Here is a 21588-nt window from a genome sequence, read left to right as displayed (position 1 = left end):
CAGGCTTGTCAGAGGCGATGTCACAGACCCACAGCAAGTGACAGATAATTCCCATGGCAGATTGAAAGGCCCAGTAGGATGTAGAAAATCCCAAATAAGAAATGTACATACTCTTAAACTAATCAGCGGCAGCTTCAACTGATTGGTGAGGTTTTGGATTCAATATTCTAGAAGGCAGCGTTATGCCGTAATTGATTAATTGAAGCCTCCCTATTTGGAAAGAGATGACCCCAAATGGGTAGATGAATACCCTCTCAATTGTATCCCAAAGATTGTTAAAAGAGTTTCTGTTCTGTTGTATGAATTATCATGTTTATGATCATGGCCAATACCTTGGATAGGTGATTGTGGAATGCACTGCCAGTTTATTATTGCAACCTCAGCAAATACTTTCAAATCAAGACTAAAAACTCATCTTTTTAATATTGCCTTTAAATGACTGTATTGTTTTCTAAATGTTAGTTGATGAATCTATATATGTATATGTTGTATGTGTATATGTATTTATTTGTTTACATCTTATAGTAATTCTTATATTATTTAGTTATTTTTGTTAAAGCACTTCAACGTTTGCAGGAAAAGTCCTATACAAATAAAGGTTATATTATTATTATTATTATTATTGTTGTTGTTGTTGTTGTTGTTGTTGTTGTTGTTGTTGTTGTTGTTGTTGTTGTTGTTGTTATTATTATCATCATCATCATCATCATCATTACCATTACCATTATCATTATCATTATCATTATCATTATCATTATCATTATTATTATTATTATTATTATTATTATTATTATTATTATTATAGGCCTGCCTCTTCTGTGTGACAGCGGCAGCGCCCGGTGAGCGCTCGGGGGCAGTGTTCAGCTCCATCTGGCTCATCCAACATCCCACGGTAGTAGAAATGCGACAGAAGTGCTTTGGGCAACTACTCGAACAGGCTACACTACAGGCTATGTGGATGTCTAATCATGCAAGTGTAATGTCTTTCCCCCCATATCTTTATAGTGCGCAAACTGGGGAACCTTGACGTCCCTTGTGAGCACATTCATGTGATTTACACATTTGCTCTCTTGCGTAATCGGGGACCCAAGGGTTTCCCGACACTTCCTGAATTCGCGTTAGGCTTTTGCAAGTGATAGTGGCATGTTAACCAGACCCTCGGCCACAAAGCAAGCTGCCCCATACAAAGATACCGAGTTGACTTTTCCTGGTCCAAGTACGATCAAGAAAAAGTGAAGACAATCATCTTCGCGCAATCCCGACACTTACCATGGACTATTGGGTAAGTAGTGAGATGTCAACCCTTTATTTTCTTTCTTTTTCTCGTTAGAATAGTTTAAATAAGCAAGGTAGCCTAGCTTGCTAGCTTATATAACTAGCTTATAGCTTATATAGCTTTATATATTGTCAAAAAGCAAATCGATGGGTCTTGGTGACGAGCTTGGTTTACACTGGGACCATGTTACTGTCGCCGCGGTGGGGCAACAATAAAACTAAACATGTTTCCCACTTGAGCAATCAATGGCTGCACCATATAACCCCCTTTAAGATTACAAAGCAATGCTTCATATTAATATTGGGTTTTCTTTTGTAATTTCTAAGTTTACTAGTTTGGGGGAAATACATGGGCATAAATGTACTCTATCACAACTATTACCTACACATGTCAGTGCCCTTATTGAGAATACAGTCTAGTAGTCAGTGGTCTAACTTGACAGATTGAGATTGATTTGACAACTTTCACTGAGGGGACAGTTCAGAAACAGTGTCTTCTTTGAGGTATTATAGACTAGGTCTCTACGATTTCTACACAACCCCTTGTCTTTGCACTGCACTGTTGCACTATTGTTCGACATCCTGTTGAACACAAAACATACAGTATGTTCAACACCAGTGTACTCTGATGTGGGTATGGGAGATCTGTCTAGGAATAGGACTGTCTTGTGACACCGGCAACCGGCTTTGGACTCTGGTACTCCTTTGGTAATCGATAGAACATCTCTTCTGTGTTTTGCACAATAGCCAAGCAATAGTGAATGTTGTATCAGATAGTTTTCACTTCCATTCACAAGCATACTTGTGTGATTCAAATTCAGCCCTGAACTGTATTATGGGGCCACTTCTGTGTAAAAGGACCTGTTAGGATCATTGTGACATTTTGAAGAATCTGAGCATATCAAATTAGATGTCAAATGAAAGCAAAGAGACTATCTTTTGGGGGAAATTAAGTCAGAAACTTGTTCTCAACCATCTTCCATCATAAAAGGGGGGATAAGCAAAGTCTTTGACTTCTGGTCGAACATTATGGAAAAGAATCTAAGAAAACATCTATCAGAAAAAATCTTTATAGGTGTTTAAAAAAAACATCAAACCTCATTAATGTTCAAGTATTAGACCCCAGTCAACTAATATCAACACTTATATTTGGTTTTTGGAAATGGTTTAACTTCTGTAAAACTAAGAATCATTGTCACGTCTGTTTTGTCAACAATCTGTTACCACAAACCCACACAAGTCAGAATCAGAAGTGCTTTTATTACATCGATGTACGGATACAAGGAGTACAATTACAAGGTTCAATTACACATTGGCATTGCAGTAGAAATACAAAAGTCACAAAAACCCTAACCCTAACCCTAATAGAGTAAGCAGGATATAAACAACAATCAATAAAGAATAAGCAGGATATAGACAACAATCAACAATGGCTGCAGGCCTATATACAATACAATGCGTCAGAGCGCCAATAATAGAATAGGTGATAGCCGCGCAGAATGCGAATCAGCATATCAACATTTTTAACAACATTATGGAAAGTTCAGATTCAGGTTGTGCAAAAATGCTGTGCAGGTTGCAGGTTGATGTGACGCACTGTCATACAATGTTCAGTATGTTGATGATGTGGTGATGATAAGTGAAAGATGTTATCAAATGATCTGCCTCGTGAGGAGCAAGGATGATGAAAGTAACAGTAAGAAGTAATAGGTAGACCTACTTGTAATGTTTTTACTGACATCAATTTAGTTTATGTTATAGATATTTTCTAGTATTTCAAGTATAAATTAGATTAGATTAGATTCAACTTTATTGTTATTGCAGAGTACAAGTACCAGACAACGAAATGCAGTTTAGCATCTAACCAGAAGTGCAAGTAGTGATATAGAACATGATAGTGATAGTATAGCAGGTACGGTAGTTAGAGGTATATACAGGAGAGGATAGTAGTAAGCTATGTACAGTTATGGTAGATATGTACAGTTAAGGTAGCTATGTACAGTTACGGTGTCTACGTACAGTTAAGGTAGCTATGTACAGTTAAGGTAGCTATGTACAGTTACGGTGTCTACGTACAGTTAAGGTAGCTATGTACAGTTATGGTGTCTACGTACAGTTAAGGTAGCTATGTACAGTTACGGTGTCTATGTACAGTTAAGGTAGCTATGTACAGTTAAGGTAGATATGTACAGTTAAGGTAGCTATGTACAGTTAAGGTAGCTATGTACAGTTAAGGTAGCTATGTACCATTACGGTAGCTATGTACAGTTAAGGTAGCTATGTACAGTATGGTGTATACAGATGTATAAATAGAGGCTATATCAAAAAGAGATGTGTGCAATGGTAGTATTGTAAACAGCAGTAGTGCAAAGGGTAAAGAGTGATCACATTGACCATGGGTGTGTGCAACCAGCAGTAGTGCATAGGCTAAATCGGTTGTCCACAGTGACCGGGGGGGGGATACTGAGAGTCAGTGTACCCCATGTTGGGGGGGGGGGGGGGGGGGGGGGGGTTGTTCATCAGAGAATGTGTGTGAGTGGGGGGGGGGATTGGTTATCAGAGTGACAGCTCTGTGAAAGACCAGAGGATCCTGTACGTCTTGAGTAGGCAGGTCAAACCCGTTTTGTCATTCTCCGGGTCAGTTGCCCATTTTCAATACAACGTTTTTTGTTATTCAACTGTTCAGTCATTTCGAGAATATAGATCAATATATAGAGAGATATGTACAGTAAGATTAACAGACTTCAAATACCGAAGCCCATATCCTGTTTGATTAGCTGCCATGTACGTTAAACAAGTACCCGAAAACTGCTAACATGAAGAAAAGCTTTTTTTTTTAAAACTCTTGCAGCGGAATTCCGAGTTAACCAGTCTCACTGAAATGAATGGAAAGCGTTGATAATTTATCATAATAATGGGAATGTGCGGAATGCACGTCGGCATAGCAACAGCGTTCGAACGATCAGATTTTGATGTGCCGTTGATGGCCCGGACTAATATTGGCAGGTGGACAAAATTTGGCATGACAATACCATTTATCAAGCCATTTTCATCTTCTCCTTTCAAGAGCATTTGTTATTACAAGTTATCATATGATGGCTAACATCCCACTCTTTCTGCAGACATATTTGAGTCTTAATTTGTAGCATGTATTTAAGTAGTTTTGGGGAAATGTGGTTACATAAGAATTTAGGGTAAGGCAAGTTAAGTGCAAGTGCTTTACATACATCATTAAAAACACAGCAAGAGGAGCATAAAATATAATAAATAAATAAAAATGACAATGAATAAAAACAAATATAAGAAATAAATAGATAAAACATTCAATAAGACGAAAGATAATGAATAAAAGACATTGATAGAAGTGTTTGTGTTTAATCATAACTTCTGCAAAACATGGTTTTTAGCTTAGATTTAAATATTTTTAGGGTTTGGGCCTGTTGATTTCTTCAGGGAGTTTGTTCCAGGAGCATGCGGCAGCGTGACTGAAAGCTGCTGCACCGTGTTTTGTTTTCACTCTTGGCTGATTAGTCTCATCTGACCTTAGGGGCCTTGTGGGAAGATTGGGTGGGAGGAGATCTGATATGCCTTTAGATAGGCCTGTTAGTAGACCATTACATTCATCAAGTCTACTCGAAACAAATGCGTGGATGAGTTTTGAGTTTTTCAAGGTCTTGTTTGGACATGAAACCTCTCATTCTTGTTATGTTTTTCAGGTGATAGTAGGCTGATTTAGTTATCGAGTTTATGTGGCTGTTGAAGTTTAATTACAGTCTAGAATTACAAGATTTCTGACCTGTTTTTTTAGTTTGAAGAGAGAGAGAGAATCACGTTTTGTACTGACTTTTTTAATCTTTTGTCAGATGCACTGAATACAATTATTTAAAGTTTACAATTATTTATACGTTTTGTATCATCCAGGCGTTTATTTGTTCAATGCAAGACATTGTCGATGGGACTATAGTCGTTCGGTGAGAGGGCTATGTAGATTTGAGTGTCATCCGCATAGTTGTGGTAGGCAATTTTGTTCTTTTTTATAATGTGTCCCAATGGAAGCATGTAAAGATTGAATAGGAGGGGGCCAAGGATTGATCCTTTGGGTACCCCACATGACATTTTTGTTTGGTCGGACACAAAGTTGCCAATGGAGCCATAATAGCTTCTATCCTGTAGGTAGGATCTAAACCAGTTTAAGGCAGTGCTGGGTAATTCTGTTACCAAACTTTGAAGCTTCACAGTTCTCAAAGTAAAGGTGTTTTTTGTTTCTTTGTTTCTTTGTTTAATTCAGTTTGAGTTAGTAGTAGTCATTATGCATAGAACTGCCTAGCTTTTTAAACTTGTTATCAAGGGTGTTTGTTTGGCATACATTTGAAAGAAAATTACTCACAGGGTCATTCTGTTACCATGGAAATGCCCACAGGCAGTTTGGGGCGTAATGAATACAATCAATGAATGAGTAGGGGACAGGATAATGCATCAATGCTGTAGTTCTCTTTGTTGTTCTCCAGAAGTTCAATTATGTTAAAAACCCAGTGGTGATGTTGTTTGTGTTATTATCAGGAAGATTTTCCCTTCATGTGTCCCAGCACCAGCCTGGTGCACACCCAGTATATTTCCATGAGAAATATGACCTCCCCTTGGAGACAACAAAGGTCTCCTTACAGAATACTGCTCGCATGGGAAAATGAGGCATGGGCGTCTACACAACAATGACTAGAACAGAAAAGGTGTGGAGGGCTTTGCCCTGCATTTGCTCTCGTAACGCCAAGGTGGCGTCAAATGTTTTGTAATCAGAAAATGTGTTGGATAACAAAAAGCTACAGGGCAAAGGCTTCATACATGTTGCAACAATTTCCTACACATACCTTTTGCCCTAATAACTCCAGATAACACACTAAACTCCAGTTTATGGCAGAAGAAGTTTAAACACAAATTTGGCAGTGATCTTTCAGCTTTGGCTGGGCTGTGCTACATTTGCATTTTATCTCATTTAGTATTTATCTACTTTACCTTAGCTCTGTCACTCACTATAGCTTTTCCTTTTTAATACATTTAAGGGAAATGTCCTGGAAAGTTTATCAGCCAGTGAAAATGAAGAACGAAGCCTGTCATCTGATCTCAGGATAAAGGATTAAAATCAGCTTCTCATCTGAGACACGGACCCAGTCACATGACCTGGTGTTTCCTGCTCTGCTCTACTTGGCTAACCTTGCCAAACCTGTCTGAGAGGGCGTTACTGTACACACACTGTAGGCCTAACAACCATACGTGAGTTTAGAATTCTAAGGTTCTATCTCCGTTTAGGGTAGTTCAGAGATATTGAGCGTCAACGTTTTTACATTCCATTATGTTTTGTGAGATGGAACCTTTGTATTTTATGAATTACTAACTCAAAAAGGTCAACATTTAAAAAATAACACCATACAGGCATTAATAAACACCTAATGGATCAGATTATGTAAAAAACTCAATTTTGACAAAAATTGAGATAGAACCTTATAATTCTAACGTCACGCATAGTTAGGCGGGGAGACGCTTGGGTTTGAATGCTCCCATTCAGACTCATTCATTGTAAAGTTGTCGAAGTTGTTGAATTTCTTTATTTATCCCTGAGGGGGAAATTTCTTTCTCACAGCAGCAAGATTTAAAAGAGTATGGGGGGATAAAAAGACACATACTGTAATAGATCATGAGTGGTGGTCTAGTGGATAGTGAGTTGGACTTGTGATCGGAAGGTTGTGAGTTCAAATCCCGCCTGAAACCACACCACTACTAGTGTGCCCTTGAGTAAGGCACTTAGCCCTCAGTTACTCCAGGGGGAATGTCCCTGTAATTCGTAATTGTAAGTCGCTTTGGATTAAAAGCGTCTGCTAAATGGCAAAATTATTTAATTATTATCATGAATAAAATATAGGGAATAAATAGAATGGAAATAAGTAATAAATACAGTGGACACAAGAGTACGGTACAGACTGAAAGAGAAATACAGCTACGCATATTAAGAACATTGTTTAAAAAAAAAATACAGTTAGTGTGAGGTTAGAAAAGTGCTCTAGTCCATGAACGCAGTGCTCTTCAACGATGGTTATGGTTTGTTATCATAGAGGGACGTACCTCCAGACATGTGTTTGATATACAGCTGAGCTGATCCCAGTTGGTTTAAGTCAAGGGAATAATAATAACTATTATTATATCTTGGTTTTATATAGCTCCTTCACTTCACAAACCCAAGGACGCTTTACAGAATTTACAGATAGAAAGTCAGACAGACACAACAGAAAAACAAAACAAAACAAAGAGACAGTGACAGCGACAAAACTAAACTAGGGGCCAACGGCCTTGGGGAACAGGTGGGTTTTGAGGGCTGATTTGAAGGTGTCCAGGGTAGGGGCATTGCGGATCGCTGTGGGGAGAGAGTTCCAGAGGGTGGGGTGCTGCCACACTGAAGGCTCTGTCCCCGAAGGTCCGTAGATTGGTGCGGGGGGTGGAGAGCAGACCCATGTCTGAGGACCGCAGGTTCCAGGTTGGGGTGTGTTGGCAGAGAAGGTCAGTTAGAATGTCATGTCACAGTGCTTAACAATGTAGGCTAGCTAGCATCAAATTGTGTTTGAATCATCATCATCGCATGTTACGTCTTTCTCTCTCCCCCAAAGTATTATTATGTGATATTCATTTCAGTCGTCATGGATTGCTTATCAATCGATCGATCAAGATTATCCTGTGGACCTTAAGCTCTCCTTTATCTGACTGTATCGCTGAAGGCTAGCAGTAATCTGTCTTGTTATCAGTCTAGTCCTGCGTTGTGTTGTAAAAAAGCAGTGATCCTCTTAAGCTAATAGAACGAGAGAATAGATAATGCTCATTTTTACTGCACTTATGGAATTTACAGTCATGAATCATTTACTATGCCTGCCTTCTTAGACAGGCTTCATTCAAATGTAGTTATGACAAACTACTACAAACTTGGTCAATATTCAGCACCTACAGTACACTACTTTCATGAAATATGTTTGTGACATTTGGCCGGCCAACACTATCTGTGAATCACATTCCAGTACATGGATGAAGGACACAGATGGCAGGCTTTTGCTGTACTTCCTGTGTTGTCCGACTGAATTAATCAGTTTTGTAGAAAAACACATTTGCAGTGTCTTCTTTTCTCCTGCCTTGGCTGCAGATGTTGTGTCTATTGGCAGTGGGGAAGGGGGAGGAGTCAGTGGGGAAGGGGGAGGAGTCATCTATCAATAGGTGTCGAGTCAGCTGATTTCTCTTCCTCCAGCTCACCTGGTGCAAAAACAGAAACCTGTCAGTCTGATGATTAGTTGTAGTAACGGATCCACCTAGCTACTTTCTCGTCCATAATTGCGTGTTGTGTCGTACTGTTTCTCTATAGCGAGGTAGAAATCTGACCGTTGCGATGACAGAATGGTTTGTTGTAAGTACTCTTCATTAATGTACTCATTCCTTATGAGTTATTTGTACAGAATCATATTTCCACCTTCAGAAAATGTGAATTTGACAGACAGGTGTTCTCTGTGTGGACGTGTGCGTTAGAAGCTGTCACCACCTGTCTTGTGTGTCTGTAGATGATTAAACGTTTTGAGATTTTGGTTAACTTTGTTTGCAGTCATCATCATTCTTGGACCTTTCATTACTGATATATATATATATACAGTATATGACCGTGTCTGTCAAATGTAGATGTCATTTTATACACTTTTGTAAACCTTCAACCATCAAAGCAGGAAGACTAGCTAATGTCATGGCATTAGCTAACAGGGATCCTAATAAACAAACAAACAAAGCAAGCAACCATAGATTTATTTGAAATATATACATTCACTAATCTAAACCTTTAAAAGAGTACGTTTCGTCACGGCTTCTCATTGTTTTTGAGTTGTTACGTGTGCACTATGCAGTCTACATTTTCCCCTCAGGAGTTATTGACAGTGTGTGTGTGTGTGTGTCCCCTTGTTGTGTTCCCAGAGTGCCCTGGAGGTGTACAAGGAGATGCTGCTGCTGTACCTGGAGGAAGGCAGGCGGCTTGTCAACACCAACTGTGAGGAGCTGGAGCCCTGGCAGATCATCGGGGCTACGCTCATATCCACCCTGGGAGCCGTCTGGGTCAAAGACTTCCTGTTCCAGCAGGAGAGTGAGTAAGGAGGGAGGGAGAGGGGGAGAGGGAGAGAGAGGCAGAGAGAGGCAGAGAGAGGGAGAGAGGGGGGGAGAGAGAGAGGGAGAGAGGGGGAGAGAGAGAGTGAGAGAGTGAGAGTGAGGGAGAGGGAGAGGGAGAGGGGGAGAGAGAGGGGGAGAGAGAGAGAGAGAGAGAGAGAGAGAGAGAGAGAGAGAGAGAGAGAGAGAGAGAGAGAGAGAGAGAGAGAGAGAGAGAGCAGGGTATCCGCGGTGTCTTGAAAAGTATTAAAAGTTGATCAACTTAGACTCTGAGTCCTAAAAACTTTTAGTAAAAGTTCGTGAATTTATTAGCTTAATTAAAAAACAAAGATGAACAACTGGAAATTCTGTTGTATGATAGTGGTCTAGTCTATTGCGAACTAAAACTGTTAAGTTAAAGGGTGTCACTGATGTAAACGGTTACAGCTCATAGTGGCGGTGAGGTCTGGAAAAGTATTGACAAGGTCTTTAAAAAGTCTTAGAAAGGTATTGAAATTAACCTCAAGATTCCTGTATATACCTTAGAGAGAGAGAGAGGGAGAGAGAGAGGGAGAGAGAGAGAGAGAGGGAGAGAGAGGGAGAGAGAGAGAGAGGGGGAGAGAGAGAGAGAGAGAGAGGGAGGGAGGGTGTAAGAGAGGAGGCTTTAGACAGGAAGCACAAGTGTCGTCATGTTTCCATAAAACGGATGATTCGAATAATTTTTTGATCGAATCAGACATGCCAAGACAGTTAAGTCATTCTGCCATAATACTTTATGATGCAGTACTAGATAGTACTGTACTTAATGAGGATGCAGTTAATGTTGTCGCTATAAACACATTATATTATAGTCACTCACTCTTTGTTATAGTGTGGGTAAGTAGTTTATTATTATTATTATTATTAATCCTTTATTTAACCAGGGTAGTCATATTGAGACAGTAGCCTCTTTTTCAAACGAGCCCTGGCCAAGAAAAGCAGCAAAAATACACCACATACAGTATAAAAATATAATATATAACACAATATACAACATAAAATAACAACAAACAAGCAACAGAAACAGTGAGCAGACACAGGCTATAGAAATATAACTTGAGCACATTTGCATGTATGATTCAAAGTCTCTGTAACACACAGTTTAAAGTCAGAGAGTGGAACGAACATGATTATCTGTTGCCAGATCGGTTAATCTGTGTCCTTACCGAGCTGTTGTCTTATGTTTCAACAAGTTTCTCTATTGAACTGATCATCTGTTTTTTCGATGCTATTCAACAATTCGTGACGTTAGAATTATAAGGTTCTATCTCAATTTTTGTCAAAATTGAGTTTTTTACATAATCTGATCCATTAGGTGTTTATTAATGCCTGTGTGGTGTTATTTTTAAAATGGTGACATTTTTTAGTTAGTAATTAATCGAATACAAAGGTTCCATCTCACAAAACATAATGGAATGTAAAAACTTTGACGCTCAATATCTCTGAACTACCCTAAACGGAGATAGAACTGTATAATTCTAAACTCACAAATGATGTCTCCTTTGTCTCCTCTCCTGGGTCTAGGTTTAACGTCACGAATCAAGAAGCAGTGCTTTCGACTCGTCAGGAAAATACCGTTCGTCGGCACGACAGTAAGCCTTAAGCGGTTATTTTGTTTCCATTCTTTGGCACGGCATTAAGCATTAAGCATTAAGCAGTTTTCTTTTGTTCCTTTTTTTGTGCTCTGGTTCTTCTTAATCTAGTGACATGATGTAATGACTCATACTATCCTCAGATGACTCAGTGTCAGGAGAGTGAAGGGGGTGGGGAGGGGGGGGGGGGGAGACCTTTGACACAATGTATGTCATGGACTTATGATAATGCTAGGTTACTTTTGGTCATTGACACGGCTAACAATATATATGAATGACACAATCAGATGTTTTTCACAGCTTATTTTGAATGCTCTCTAGTACAGCTAGCTAACTAGCATGCTATAATACCTTAATAAAAACAGCTAGCTATATATTTTTGACAGAACATATTTTTTAAATGTTGTGAAAGTTTGGACTGTTGTCATACTATAATCATTCTCTTAATTGTGTTATAATCATTGCTGTGATGATCCACTTCTCCTAGGAGAGCTTGTTTGAACTTTGACAGTTATAAAGTGACGTCTGTGTTGTCTGTGTGTTGTGACAGATCCAGACCCAGCTGAACAAGGCCCTGGATGACATGACCGTCAGCCTGTGTACGCTGAAGGAGGGCATGAGTTACACCAAACAGCTGCCGGCACAAGGCCTGACCCAGGGTCAGGTTCTAGAGAAGATCAGAGAGTACGAGACGCTGAGTAAGTTTATGGGGGTTTGTCCCGGGACTCGTCCTAGACCCCTGGGCTCCTGGGCTGATGAGGGTCATGTTGTGGTGGATTATTTGACTTTTACTGAGCGGTTTTTGTCTGATGTTCACAGGTGAGGTGGACTGGGAGAAGGGGTGTGTGTCAGGTGCTGTTTACTGGGGGGACGCAACTCTGACCAAACTCCTGGTGCAGGTACAGAACGCCCACAAAGCAACAACAAAAAATATATACAGTGGGGGAAATAAGTATTGAACACATCAACATTTTGTCCAGTAAATGTATTTCCAATGAGCCTATTCATGTGAAATACCGTTTTCCTGTTTCATTCCACTTTATTACACATAACTTTATTTACATATGGACTTAAATGTTTCGATTTTTTGTCTGGATTGTTTGAGTTAATACCAAAGTCTGGTGCAAACTTCACTTGAATAGGCTCATTGGAAATACATTTACTGGACAAAATGATGATGTGTTCAATACTTATTCCCCCCACTGTATATATATATTTTTTTTTTAAAGTATCACTTTCTTTGTATGAACATTCAACTTAAGTGTCGTATTTGCTGTGACAATTTGAAAATAAATGAAAATAAAATAAAATATAGTTCACACTACATTTGGAAAATGACTCTATACATACCCTTTATATACTTTAGATATTTGGACATTACCTGTTATCATTAGTGTGTTTGTGAGGAAAACCTTTCTCTCACTGATCACTGTTGAATGACTTCTGTGGGTCCCTAGGTCTATGGAGACTTTGCTTGGAGCAACCCGCTCCACCCAGACCTGTTCCCTGGTGTGAGGAAGATGGAGGCGGAGGTAGTAAGGATGACGTGTACCCTCTTCAACGGTGGACCCGACACCTGTGGTACAGTGAGTATCTCTTTCTGCCTCTACGTTGTTCCGTTCGCCAAAAAAACACAGCGTGGGAAATTATATACTGTAAAGCATATGTCAAAGCATGCATTGGCATAATCCTCCTCTCTTTCAACAAGTTACGTCATGTTTTTGCTGTAAGACTAGACAGTCAAATAAAACCTTCTCAATAATGACCTCAATCTCACACACACACGTGTTAATGTGCGTGCGATCATGTGGATGTTTTGTTAAGAATGTATATTGACACATTTACCATAGTATCTTCCTTGTTACTTGTTTTGCTAGTACTTTTGATAATGCTAGGTTACTTTTCGTCATTAACGCTGCTAACATTAGACTATTAATGTTATAATCAGATGTTTTTCACATAACTTATTTTGAATGCTCTCTAGTACAGCAGGGTCTTACCCCCAATCCAACCCTTAATGCTGAGTGCCAAGCAGGGAGGCATCGGGTACCATTTGTTACAGTCTTTGGTGTGACTCGGCTGGGGATCGAACTCACGACCTCCCGATCTCAGGGCTGAGGATACTCTAACCGCAAGGCCACGGACCTGGTTGTGCTGAGTTAGCTCATTGCTAACGATGTCCTAACAGTGTGTCATTGTTCTGTGCAGGTGACGTCAGGAGGAACTGAGAGCATCCTGATGGCGTGCAAGGCGTACAGAGACCTGGCCTACGAGCGTGGCGTGAAACACCCAGAAATGTCAGTTCTGTATTTCTGTCTTATTATATCCTGTTTCAAAACCCTGGTGTTGCATTTTTCTGTGCTGTCACGTAATCTGTCTCTAAATGGTGCTTTAATTCAATGGTTATCTTGTCTGTGTCCAAGCTTTTTAACGTGTGCTCTGAATGATCTCTGTTGTCTTTGTTGCCCACTTCATTTTATAGCATTGCACCAATGAGTGTACACGCAGCCTTCGACAAAGCAGCGAACTACTTTGGAATGAAGCTTGTTCATATACCGCTGGACAAGAAGACCATGAAAGTGGATGTTAAGGTGCAAACATTATATTTACATCGATCTGATGATGGGGTACTTCTTTAGAAAGTCAATGTTCGGTTCAGCTTAACACTAGAACAGCCGTGGCTTTTTACCTACTATAAGAGCCGCCTCTTTAGAATGCTATGCTGCTATTTACACACAACGACCGCTAGTTGGCCGCTGGTAAATTAGCCAGCCTTCTACACAGAAAAACTGCAAAATAGCTTTATACTAGCTTATCCTGATGTGATTTTGAAAATGTAAGGATACTGGGTGGTAGAACGCACATATCTAGGAATAGTCATGAAAGGAGGGTCCTGAAATTTGATCGAGTGCAAAGATATAAAAAATGTTTTACTCACAGGGTCAAATGATGTTCTAGTGTTAAACGACTTAGGCTTGGTAACGATCCTCTCTTGTGTCTCGTAGGCAATGAAGAGAGCCATCAGTAAGAACACGGCCATGCTGGTCTGCTCCGCGCCCCAGTTCCCCCACGGAATTATCGACCCCATCGAGGAAGTAGGAAAGGTAAAGTGTCATACTGTTCCCTCATAAATAAGCTATAATAATAATAACTTAATTTGTATAGCGCTTTTCCTGCAAACGTTGCAGCTCAAAGTGCTTTAATCATTATATAATCATCATTTAATTCTTTTGTAACTTAAATGCAATATTAAAAGGATGGGTTTTTATAATCTTAATTTAATTATTTAGTCATTTAAAGGCAATATTAAAAAGATGGGTTTTTAGTCTTGACTTGAACATATTTGCTGAGGTTGCATCCCTAATGTAAACTGGCAGTGCATTCCACAATTTGGGTGCATAAAATGAGAATGCAGCCTCACCAAATCTCTTCTTTTGTACATGTGGTACATAGAGAAAACCAGCGTCAGAAGACCTGAGAGCTCTATTGGGCTGATATGCTAGCAGAAGGTCTTTCAAATATTCTGGTGCTATGTAAAAATATGATTATTTAATACTCAACCATGCCTCCTCGCTTGGTGCTTTCCAGCTGGCTGTGAGGTACAACGTGCCTCTGCATGTGGATGCGTGTCTAGGAGGGTTTCTCATCGTGTTCATGGCCAAGGCTAACTACCCGCTGGCTCCCTTTGACTTTCGGGTAAAAGGTGTGACCAGCATTTCTGCAGACACCCACAAGGTAAGAGAAGGGTGTGGGTCATCCCCGGGCTTGTCAATACACTCCCTCTTTTGAATTTCAAATCCTAAAATGTTGCTCTCACATCGCTCTCACACATAACTCCAACGTTATTGGAGAAACATTCACATGTACAGTGGGGGGAAATGAGTAGTGAACACATCAACATTTTGTCCTGTTTCATTCCACTTTATTTATTGCACATAACTTTATTTACATATGGACTTGATTGTTTGAGTTAATACCAAAGTCTGGTGCAAATTTCACTTGAATAGGCTCATTGGAAACACATTTACTGGAAAAAATATTTATGTGTTCAATACTTATTTCCCCCATTGTAATTGTTGTTGACTGGTTGGTTGTTTTCTTCCCTCTCCTCCAGTACGGCTTCGCCCCCAAAGGTTCCTCCGTGGTCCTCTACAGTGACAGGAAGTACCGACACTACCAGTACTTCGTGGCCCCAGACTGGCAGGGGGGCATCTACGCCTCCCCCTCCGTGGCTGGGTCCAGGCCTGGCGGCATCATCGCAGCCTGCTGGGCCACCATGATGCACATGGGAGAGAACGGCTACGTAGAGACCACCAGGAAGATCATCCAGACTGCACGCACTATCAAGAAAGGGTAAGACCAGGGGCTCTTAGGTGGCGTAGTGGACTAAGCGTAATACCAAAGTCTGGTGCAAATTTCACTTAGAATAGGCTCATTGGAAATACTGGACAAAATGTTGATGTGTTCAATACTTATTTCCTCCACTGTACATTGTAAAGATGTTCAATGAAAATAGTGAAAATACCACTACTCATCCGTGATCAGACTTAGCTGAGGTGCCGGAACTGAAGAGTTTCAATAGAGTGCAAAAAAACAGCATCTGCACACTCGAATCTGTGCAAAAGACTTCGTTTATTGCGCAAGCTTTCAGTCATAGACCTTCTAAACTATGTTTTTTTGCACAGATTTGAGTGTGCTCAGCGGATGCTGTTTTTGTTGGCACTCTAAAGATGTTCAATGATCCAGAACTGTGATCTCTAACTAATGCTTTGGGATAAAAACAAATATTTCAATATGTTTTGTTTTATTTCCTGGACAGGATCCGTAGCATAGAGGGCGTGTTTGTGTTCGGGGATCCTGAGGTGTCCGTGGTGGCGCTAGGCTCCGACGCCTTCGACATCTTCCGTTTATCCAACGCGCTCACGTCGAAGGGTTGGAACCTGAACACCCTGCAGTATCCATCCAGGTATATACCACATAAATATATATAGGTATATACCGTATTTTCCGGACTATAAGTCGCACCGGAGTATAAGTCGCACCACTAAGAAATGCGTCATGAAGAAAAAAACACATATAAATCGCACTGGACTATAAAGGGCTCTGCACACAGCGTGCGATTTCTGTTGCGCATCAACGTTCCATTTTGAAGTTTGAATGGAAGTCTATGAGAACATCGCATTTACCCACACACGGCCCCGATTTTAATCGCACGGCGAACATTCGATTCCATTCATTTTGAATGGGACAAAGCACACGGCGTGCGAGTTTTGTCGCACTGCTTTGTCCCATTCAAAATGAATGGAATCGAATGTTCGCCGTGCGATTAAAATCGGGGCCGTGTGTGGGTAAATGCGATGTTCTCATAGACTTCCATTCAAACTTCAAAATGGAACGTTGATGCGCAACAGAAATCGCACGCTGTGTGCAGAGCCCTTAAGTCGCATTTATTTAATAATGTATTTCACAAAATCCTAGACCAAGAACAGACATTTAATCTGGAAAAGCAAGTTATTCAACTACACAATACCACACAGAACAACAGGCTGATTAGGCTAAATTAACACATTAACAGTTATTCAGCTACACAATAGCATAAAGAACATGCCTGGGAGGCTGAATAGGCTAAATTAACATAACAAACCAGCTAGCCAACAAGCAAGTTACCAGTAAACAAGTTCACCAAGCTACCGTTAATGTTTCAGATAATTCTTCAGTGGTATAGGAGCAGCATATAGTTGTGACAAGCCCAGAGCGCCCTCTGGCGGCTGTAGACGGCAATGTAAAACTATGAAAAAAAACGTGACTTATAGTCCGGAAAATACGGTATATATATTCAGTCATATGTGACACGTTCTAATGCTTTGGTCCTCATTTCGGGATCTGATGTAATGATCGGACTTGTGAATACATTTCTGAGTTGTTGAAAATCAACGACACACCGCTAGTCAACTAACACAGCTTGTTTTGTGTTATAGTTTATAAGTAGTGTTATAGTTTGGCTTGACTAGCGAGTTTGTGTTGTGATTCTCAACCACATTGAAACGTAGTTCCATGTTTCAAAAGAAAAGTCTGAAACATTTTGATCGGTTGCCGACATGCGGACCAAAATGATCAGACTGTCACATATTTATTGTCAATGTTACAGCATACTGACTATGCACTGTAAGTGTACACTGAGTAAGTCAAAACCCCCTAGGCACAATATCACCATGTTGATTTGAAGTTTTCTTTTTAAGAACTGTTACTATGTATTCCATTGTTTCCACTACAGCATCCACATCTGTGTGACAGTGCTGCACACACAGCCAGGTGTGGTGGAGAAGTTCATAGGTGACGTCAAGGAGCAGGTGGCCGGTATCTTGAAGAACCCCAATGAGAAGACCACAGGAATGGTGAGTTTTAATCTACCTGACTCCATTACCTGAACATATAGAGCGTTGATAAACGTGACACGTTCTAATGCTTTGGTCCTCATGTCGGGATCCGATGTAATGATCGGACTTTTCTTTCGAAAAATTCGAACATTTCTGCGTCGTTGAAAATCAACGACACATCGCTAGTCAACTACCACAGCTTGTTTTAGTGAGTCTGCTAACAATGTAAAGTAGTGTTCTAGTTAACTAGGTAGCAGTGGGGGATTACTCACCTAATCCATTGCGTTGTTGCAGTATTTTGGTTCGACTAGCGACTCGTTTGCGATGTGATTCTCAACAACATTGAAACGTACTTCCGTGTTTCAAAAGAAAATCCGTTGAACGTTTTGATCGGTTGCTTGCTGATATGCGGACCAAAGCATTAGAACGTGTCACATATTTGTAAAAAAAACTCCAGAAATGTAATGTTCTAGAATGTTCATACTCGTCCGTGTTCCAGGGAGCAATCTACGGTATGGCCCAGTCTATCCCTGATCGGTCCATGGTGACAGAGATCTCCCGCGGGTTCCTGGACTGCCTCTACAGCACCGAGGTCCCCAAGACTCCGAAGAAGAGCCACATGAATGGTAACGGGAAAGCTCACTGAGTCGTAAGTGGGCTGGCTGGCTGTGTGGTGTGGCCCTGGTCACGCCTCAGGAAACCAGCCCACATCTCCTCTCCTCCGGTCCGATGTCCGATCACTGCAGTCCACCTGTCCTCCGGCCCGATGTACGATCACTGCATTACTCGACGGCTGCCTTACCCTGCCCCACCTACCTGTAATACAGTCACCCCATTCGCAGAAAAATCTTTAAAAGCACAAGCCATTGTTTTAGCTACCTATCTTGAGGGAAAATTGTTGAAATTTGTAGAAAGCAAGCACAGAAAGTATCAGCCTAAACCATTCAGAAGGGGTTTGGTATTATTATTATTATTATTTGATTGTTTTATGTAATTGTGTTTTTTTCTTTTTTTATATTATCATGCAGCACTGTACACCGGTTGTTTTTCAATTTCAATCCTAGTTTTGTCTTGAGATAGTAGATGCTTTGACAACTCTCTCATGTCTGTCTCTCCCTCTTATCATAACATTCTACATTATATCTTGATGTGATGATTGAAAACATTCTAGATACCTTGTATTTTATTTTGTGATACATTTCAACACGCTAGTGTCGTTAGGAGAGCTGTGTGGAGAGGTGTTTGTTGGCTTCTAAACCACTGAATTCACAAGCAAGAGCCACTCTCTACCGCCTCCCGTCTTCAAACCTGATGTACTTCTCAATACTTCCATGTTCCAGGTACAAACTAGTAGAAAAGATAATTAACAAGAGTGATATGGAGAAGCACACAACAAGAGCTAGGATTGTATTTTTTTACGAATTAAGATCCTCTTCCATTCTTAATACATTACTTTCCTAGGCACTTACAGTATTGTACTAAATGTGTTGCATATATACATATTTGTATACTTCACTAGGGTTCTATCTATGGCTAATTCCATTGAAAAACAATTCAACAAACAATGTGTAAAATGTTAATGTAGCTAACTACTGTATGTAGATTCTACATAGCATATTTAACACTGTTGAAATGTTAGAGATCTAAGAATTTTAAGACATATGAATTACTCAGACAATGGTTAGTTAGTTATCTCAAGGGACAGAAAACAGGTGGATTAAATACCTCCTCTGTTGTATAGTATATACTGTAGTATATATATATATATATATATATATATATATATACTGTCCAGCTCTGTTTTACATGTTGTCCTTGTCAGTAATTAATCAAGATATCTTCTAATTGTATCTACCTCAGTTTCTGTTTAATGCAGTTGTTTTGCGTTTTCACCCAGAAAGCATTGTCTCACAGAGTCAGATAGCTGATCTAACTCAGACAACTGATCGGTCTCGTATCTTGAATAGGCTCATGGGATAGATCAAGATCGGTTGAGGCTCCCAGCATCGCCTAGTGACTGTCACCTGTTGTAAGACAATGCCTGGTAGAATGAATTATGATTAGGGCTTATGCAGACAGGGACAGTCCTGTCTCGTTTAGTCATTTGTAACATTTAGATGTATAAGACTTAACAGTTAAAGCATTTGATACGCTGCAGAGTTTCAAGTGTTCTTTAAAGCAATTAAATGGTTTTGCAACAAAAAGGCAACAGCTGAACAGCGCCCCCTACTGTAATACCTTCTGTGTTGTCCTCCCCTCCATATTTTCGATGTTCTTTCCCCATTTGTGCTTGTAGTTCAAATGTACATCGGCTGTTTTCATTCTTTCTTTATGCCGTACCTGTTTTGACAGGTGATTTTACTTTCCTGAGTCAAAACAAGGGAAACAGACTAACCATGGACGTTATGCTTAGGTGAATGCATCTGAATCATACCATTGAATTATGACTGTTGACCCGGTTAACCCTGTTTGATTCCTAAGCATTGAAATATGTGACCACTGTGTGTTTGTATTTCTATTAATCACTAATATTGTATGTGGTATATTTGTATTTTTTATATGTATATATACGTCTGCAACCGTTGTGTCTTGTGAAACGTGTATGCAGGGTAAGCACTAGTTCAGGGTCCATCCCAGTCCTTGTAAGGCACCATTGTCTGAGTTTCTTTTCTCACTGGTACAAGTAAGTAAGTAAGTTAAGTTTGATAGATCAATTAATTCCATAAATACTTCACATCTTTAAATGAATGCCTGATGGAACTGCAAGGATGAAAACCATTATAGGCAGGGTGGGTTTTGACTTGAGGATAGGATGTAGACAACCTACATGTTGTCTAGAACAGTGGTTCTCAACCCTCTCCTCGGGGCGCTCCAGCCGCACCACATATTTGATCTGTTCCACCACCAGCACACCTGATTCAACTAATAAAGTACAAAGCAAATATGGTTTGTACTTGATTAGCTGAATCAGGTGTGCTGGTGGTGGAACAGATCAAATATGTGGAGCGGCTGGGGCGCCCCGAGGAGAGGGTTGAGAACCACTGGTCTAGAAAGTCAACCCTTAGTTCATAACTGACAGCCAGTGCCGCTGCAAAAGGCACGACATTTTCAATGACAAAACAGACTCGTCCTGTGGTTTCAGTTTTGGTGGAGCTGACAACAGGATGAGGAAATATCTGCTAATATTCGGTGGCATTTGAAACATAATCCATTCAACTGCATACATAATAGAAACATTGTAGAAACATTTCCATGGATTTGGACGATTTATTTAGATTGCATCAGTTCTTCAGAAACTCTTGCTGCTTACCCCACCACAGAATCTGTAGATCCTAATGAAGCACCTCACACTCTAGAAAGACTGGTCAACATTATGCCTTTTGTTGTTGATGTTTATTGACACAATTTTCACAGCAATAAGTAGCATTCACCTATATGCCTTCAGGGGCCAGGTTAAGCAGGGCTTTTGAGGTCATTTCAATGTGTAGATCAGCCTCAGGGAATTGGCTTTATAACATCCACAACAGTGCAGTCCAGTGCTCTTTTATACATGTACTTGTTGTTTCTTGTAATATATCATAAACATTTTTGAAAATCTAAAATGGTGATTTATTTTTATCTGCAAAATGGTGGTCAATACAATTTCCCAGAGAAAACACCCAAACATGTAATTTAGAAAAACTCTTAAGAATAGTCAGCCTACAATAGCGGTTCCATGTTGTTATGCTGTTACTGTTCCTAAAGAAATGTGTCCAACACAGGGATTAAAGCTAAAACAAAATCTCCTGACTGAATTTTCTTTCAGGACAGTATTATAGTATGATAAGGTATAGCATGATATATTATTATCATACTAAGAAAAAAAGCATAAAGTGACAGTAAAGTATGATAACTAAGATATAATCTATCATACTTTACTGTCATTTTATGCTTTTTTCCTTAGTATGATAATAATATATCATACTATACTATATCATACTATAATACTACGGGGAAAAATAATAAAGTGAAAAAAACAACATGGTATACTATGTTCTTTTTCAATCACTTTATTCTTTTTTTCCTTAGTAAGATAATAATATATCATACTATAATACTACGGAAAAGAAGAATAAAGTGAAAAAAACTACATAGTATACTACGTTCTTTTTTTG

The 21588-nt window shown here is 39.8% G+C and overlaps 1 protein-coding gene across 1 annotated transcript; it reads left to right on the top strand.

The window, feature by feature from the left end:
- Positions 1–1033: 1033 nt before the first annotated feature.
- On the top strand, positions 1034–19975 carry sgpl1 (sphingosine-1-phosphate lyase 1). The gene is made up of 14 exons (XM_080543352.1): positions 1034–1282; positions 9262–9427; positions 10990–11057; positions 11608–11755; positions 11877–11956; positions 12515–12643; positions 13266–13354; positions 13540–13648; positions 14063–14161; positions 14646–14792; positions 15172–15410; positions 15877–16023; positions 17332–17452; positions 17934–19975. The coding sequence occupies exons 1-14, from the start codon at positions 1271–1273 to the stop codon at positions 18078–18080; spliced, it is 1701 nt and encodes a 566-aa protein (XP_080399478.1). The 5' UTR covers positions 1034–1270; the 3' UTR covers positions 18081–19975.
- The last annotated feature ends 1613 nt before the right edge of the window (positions 19976–21588 follow it).

This window comes from Nansenia antarctica (genome assembly GCF_963989245.1).
Source record: "Nansenia antarctica genome assembly, chromosome: 1".
Classification (NCBI taxonomy): Eukaryota; Metazoa; Chordata; class Actinopteri; order Argentiniformes; family Microstomatidae; genus Nansenia; species Nansenia antarctica.
The sequence above is the reverse complement of the archived record's forward strand: the minus strand, read 5'-3'. Positions and strand labels throughout refer to the sequence as shown.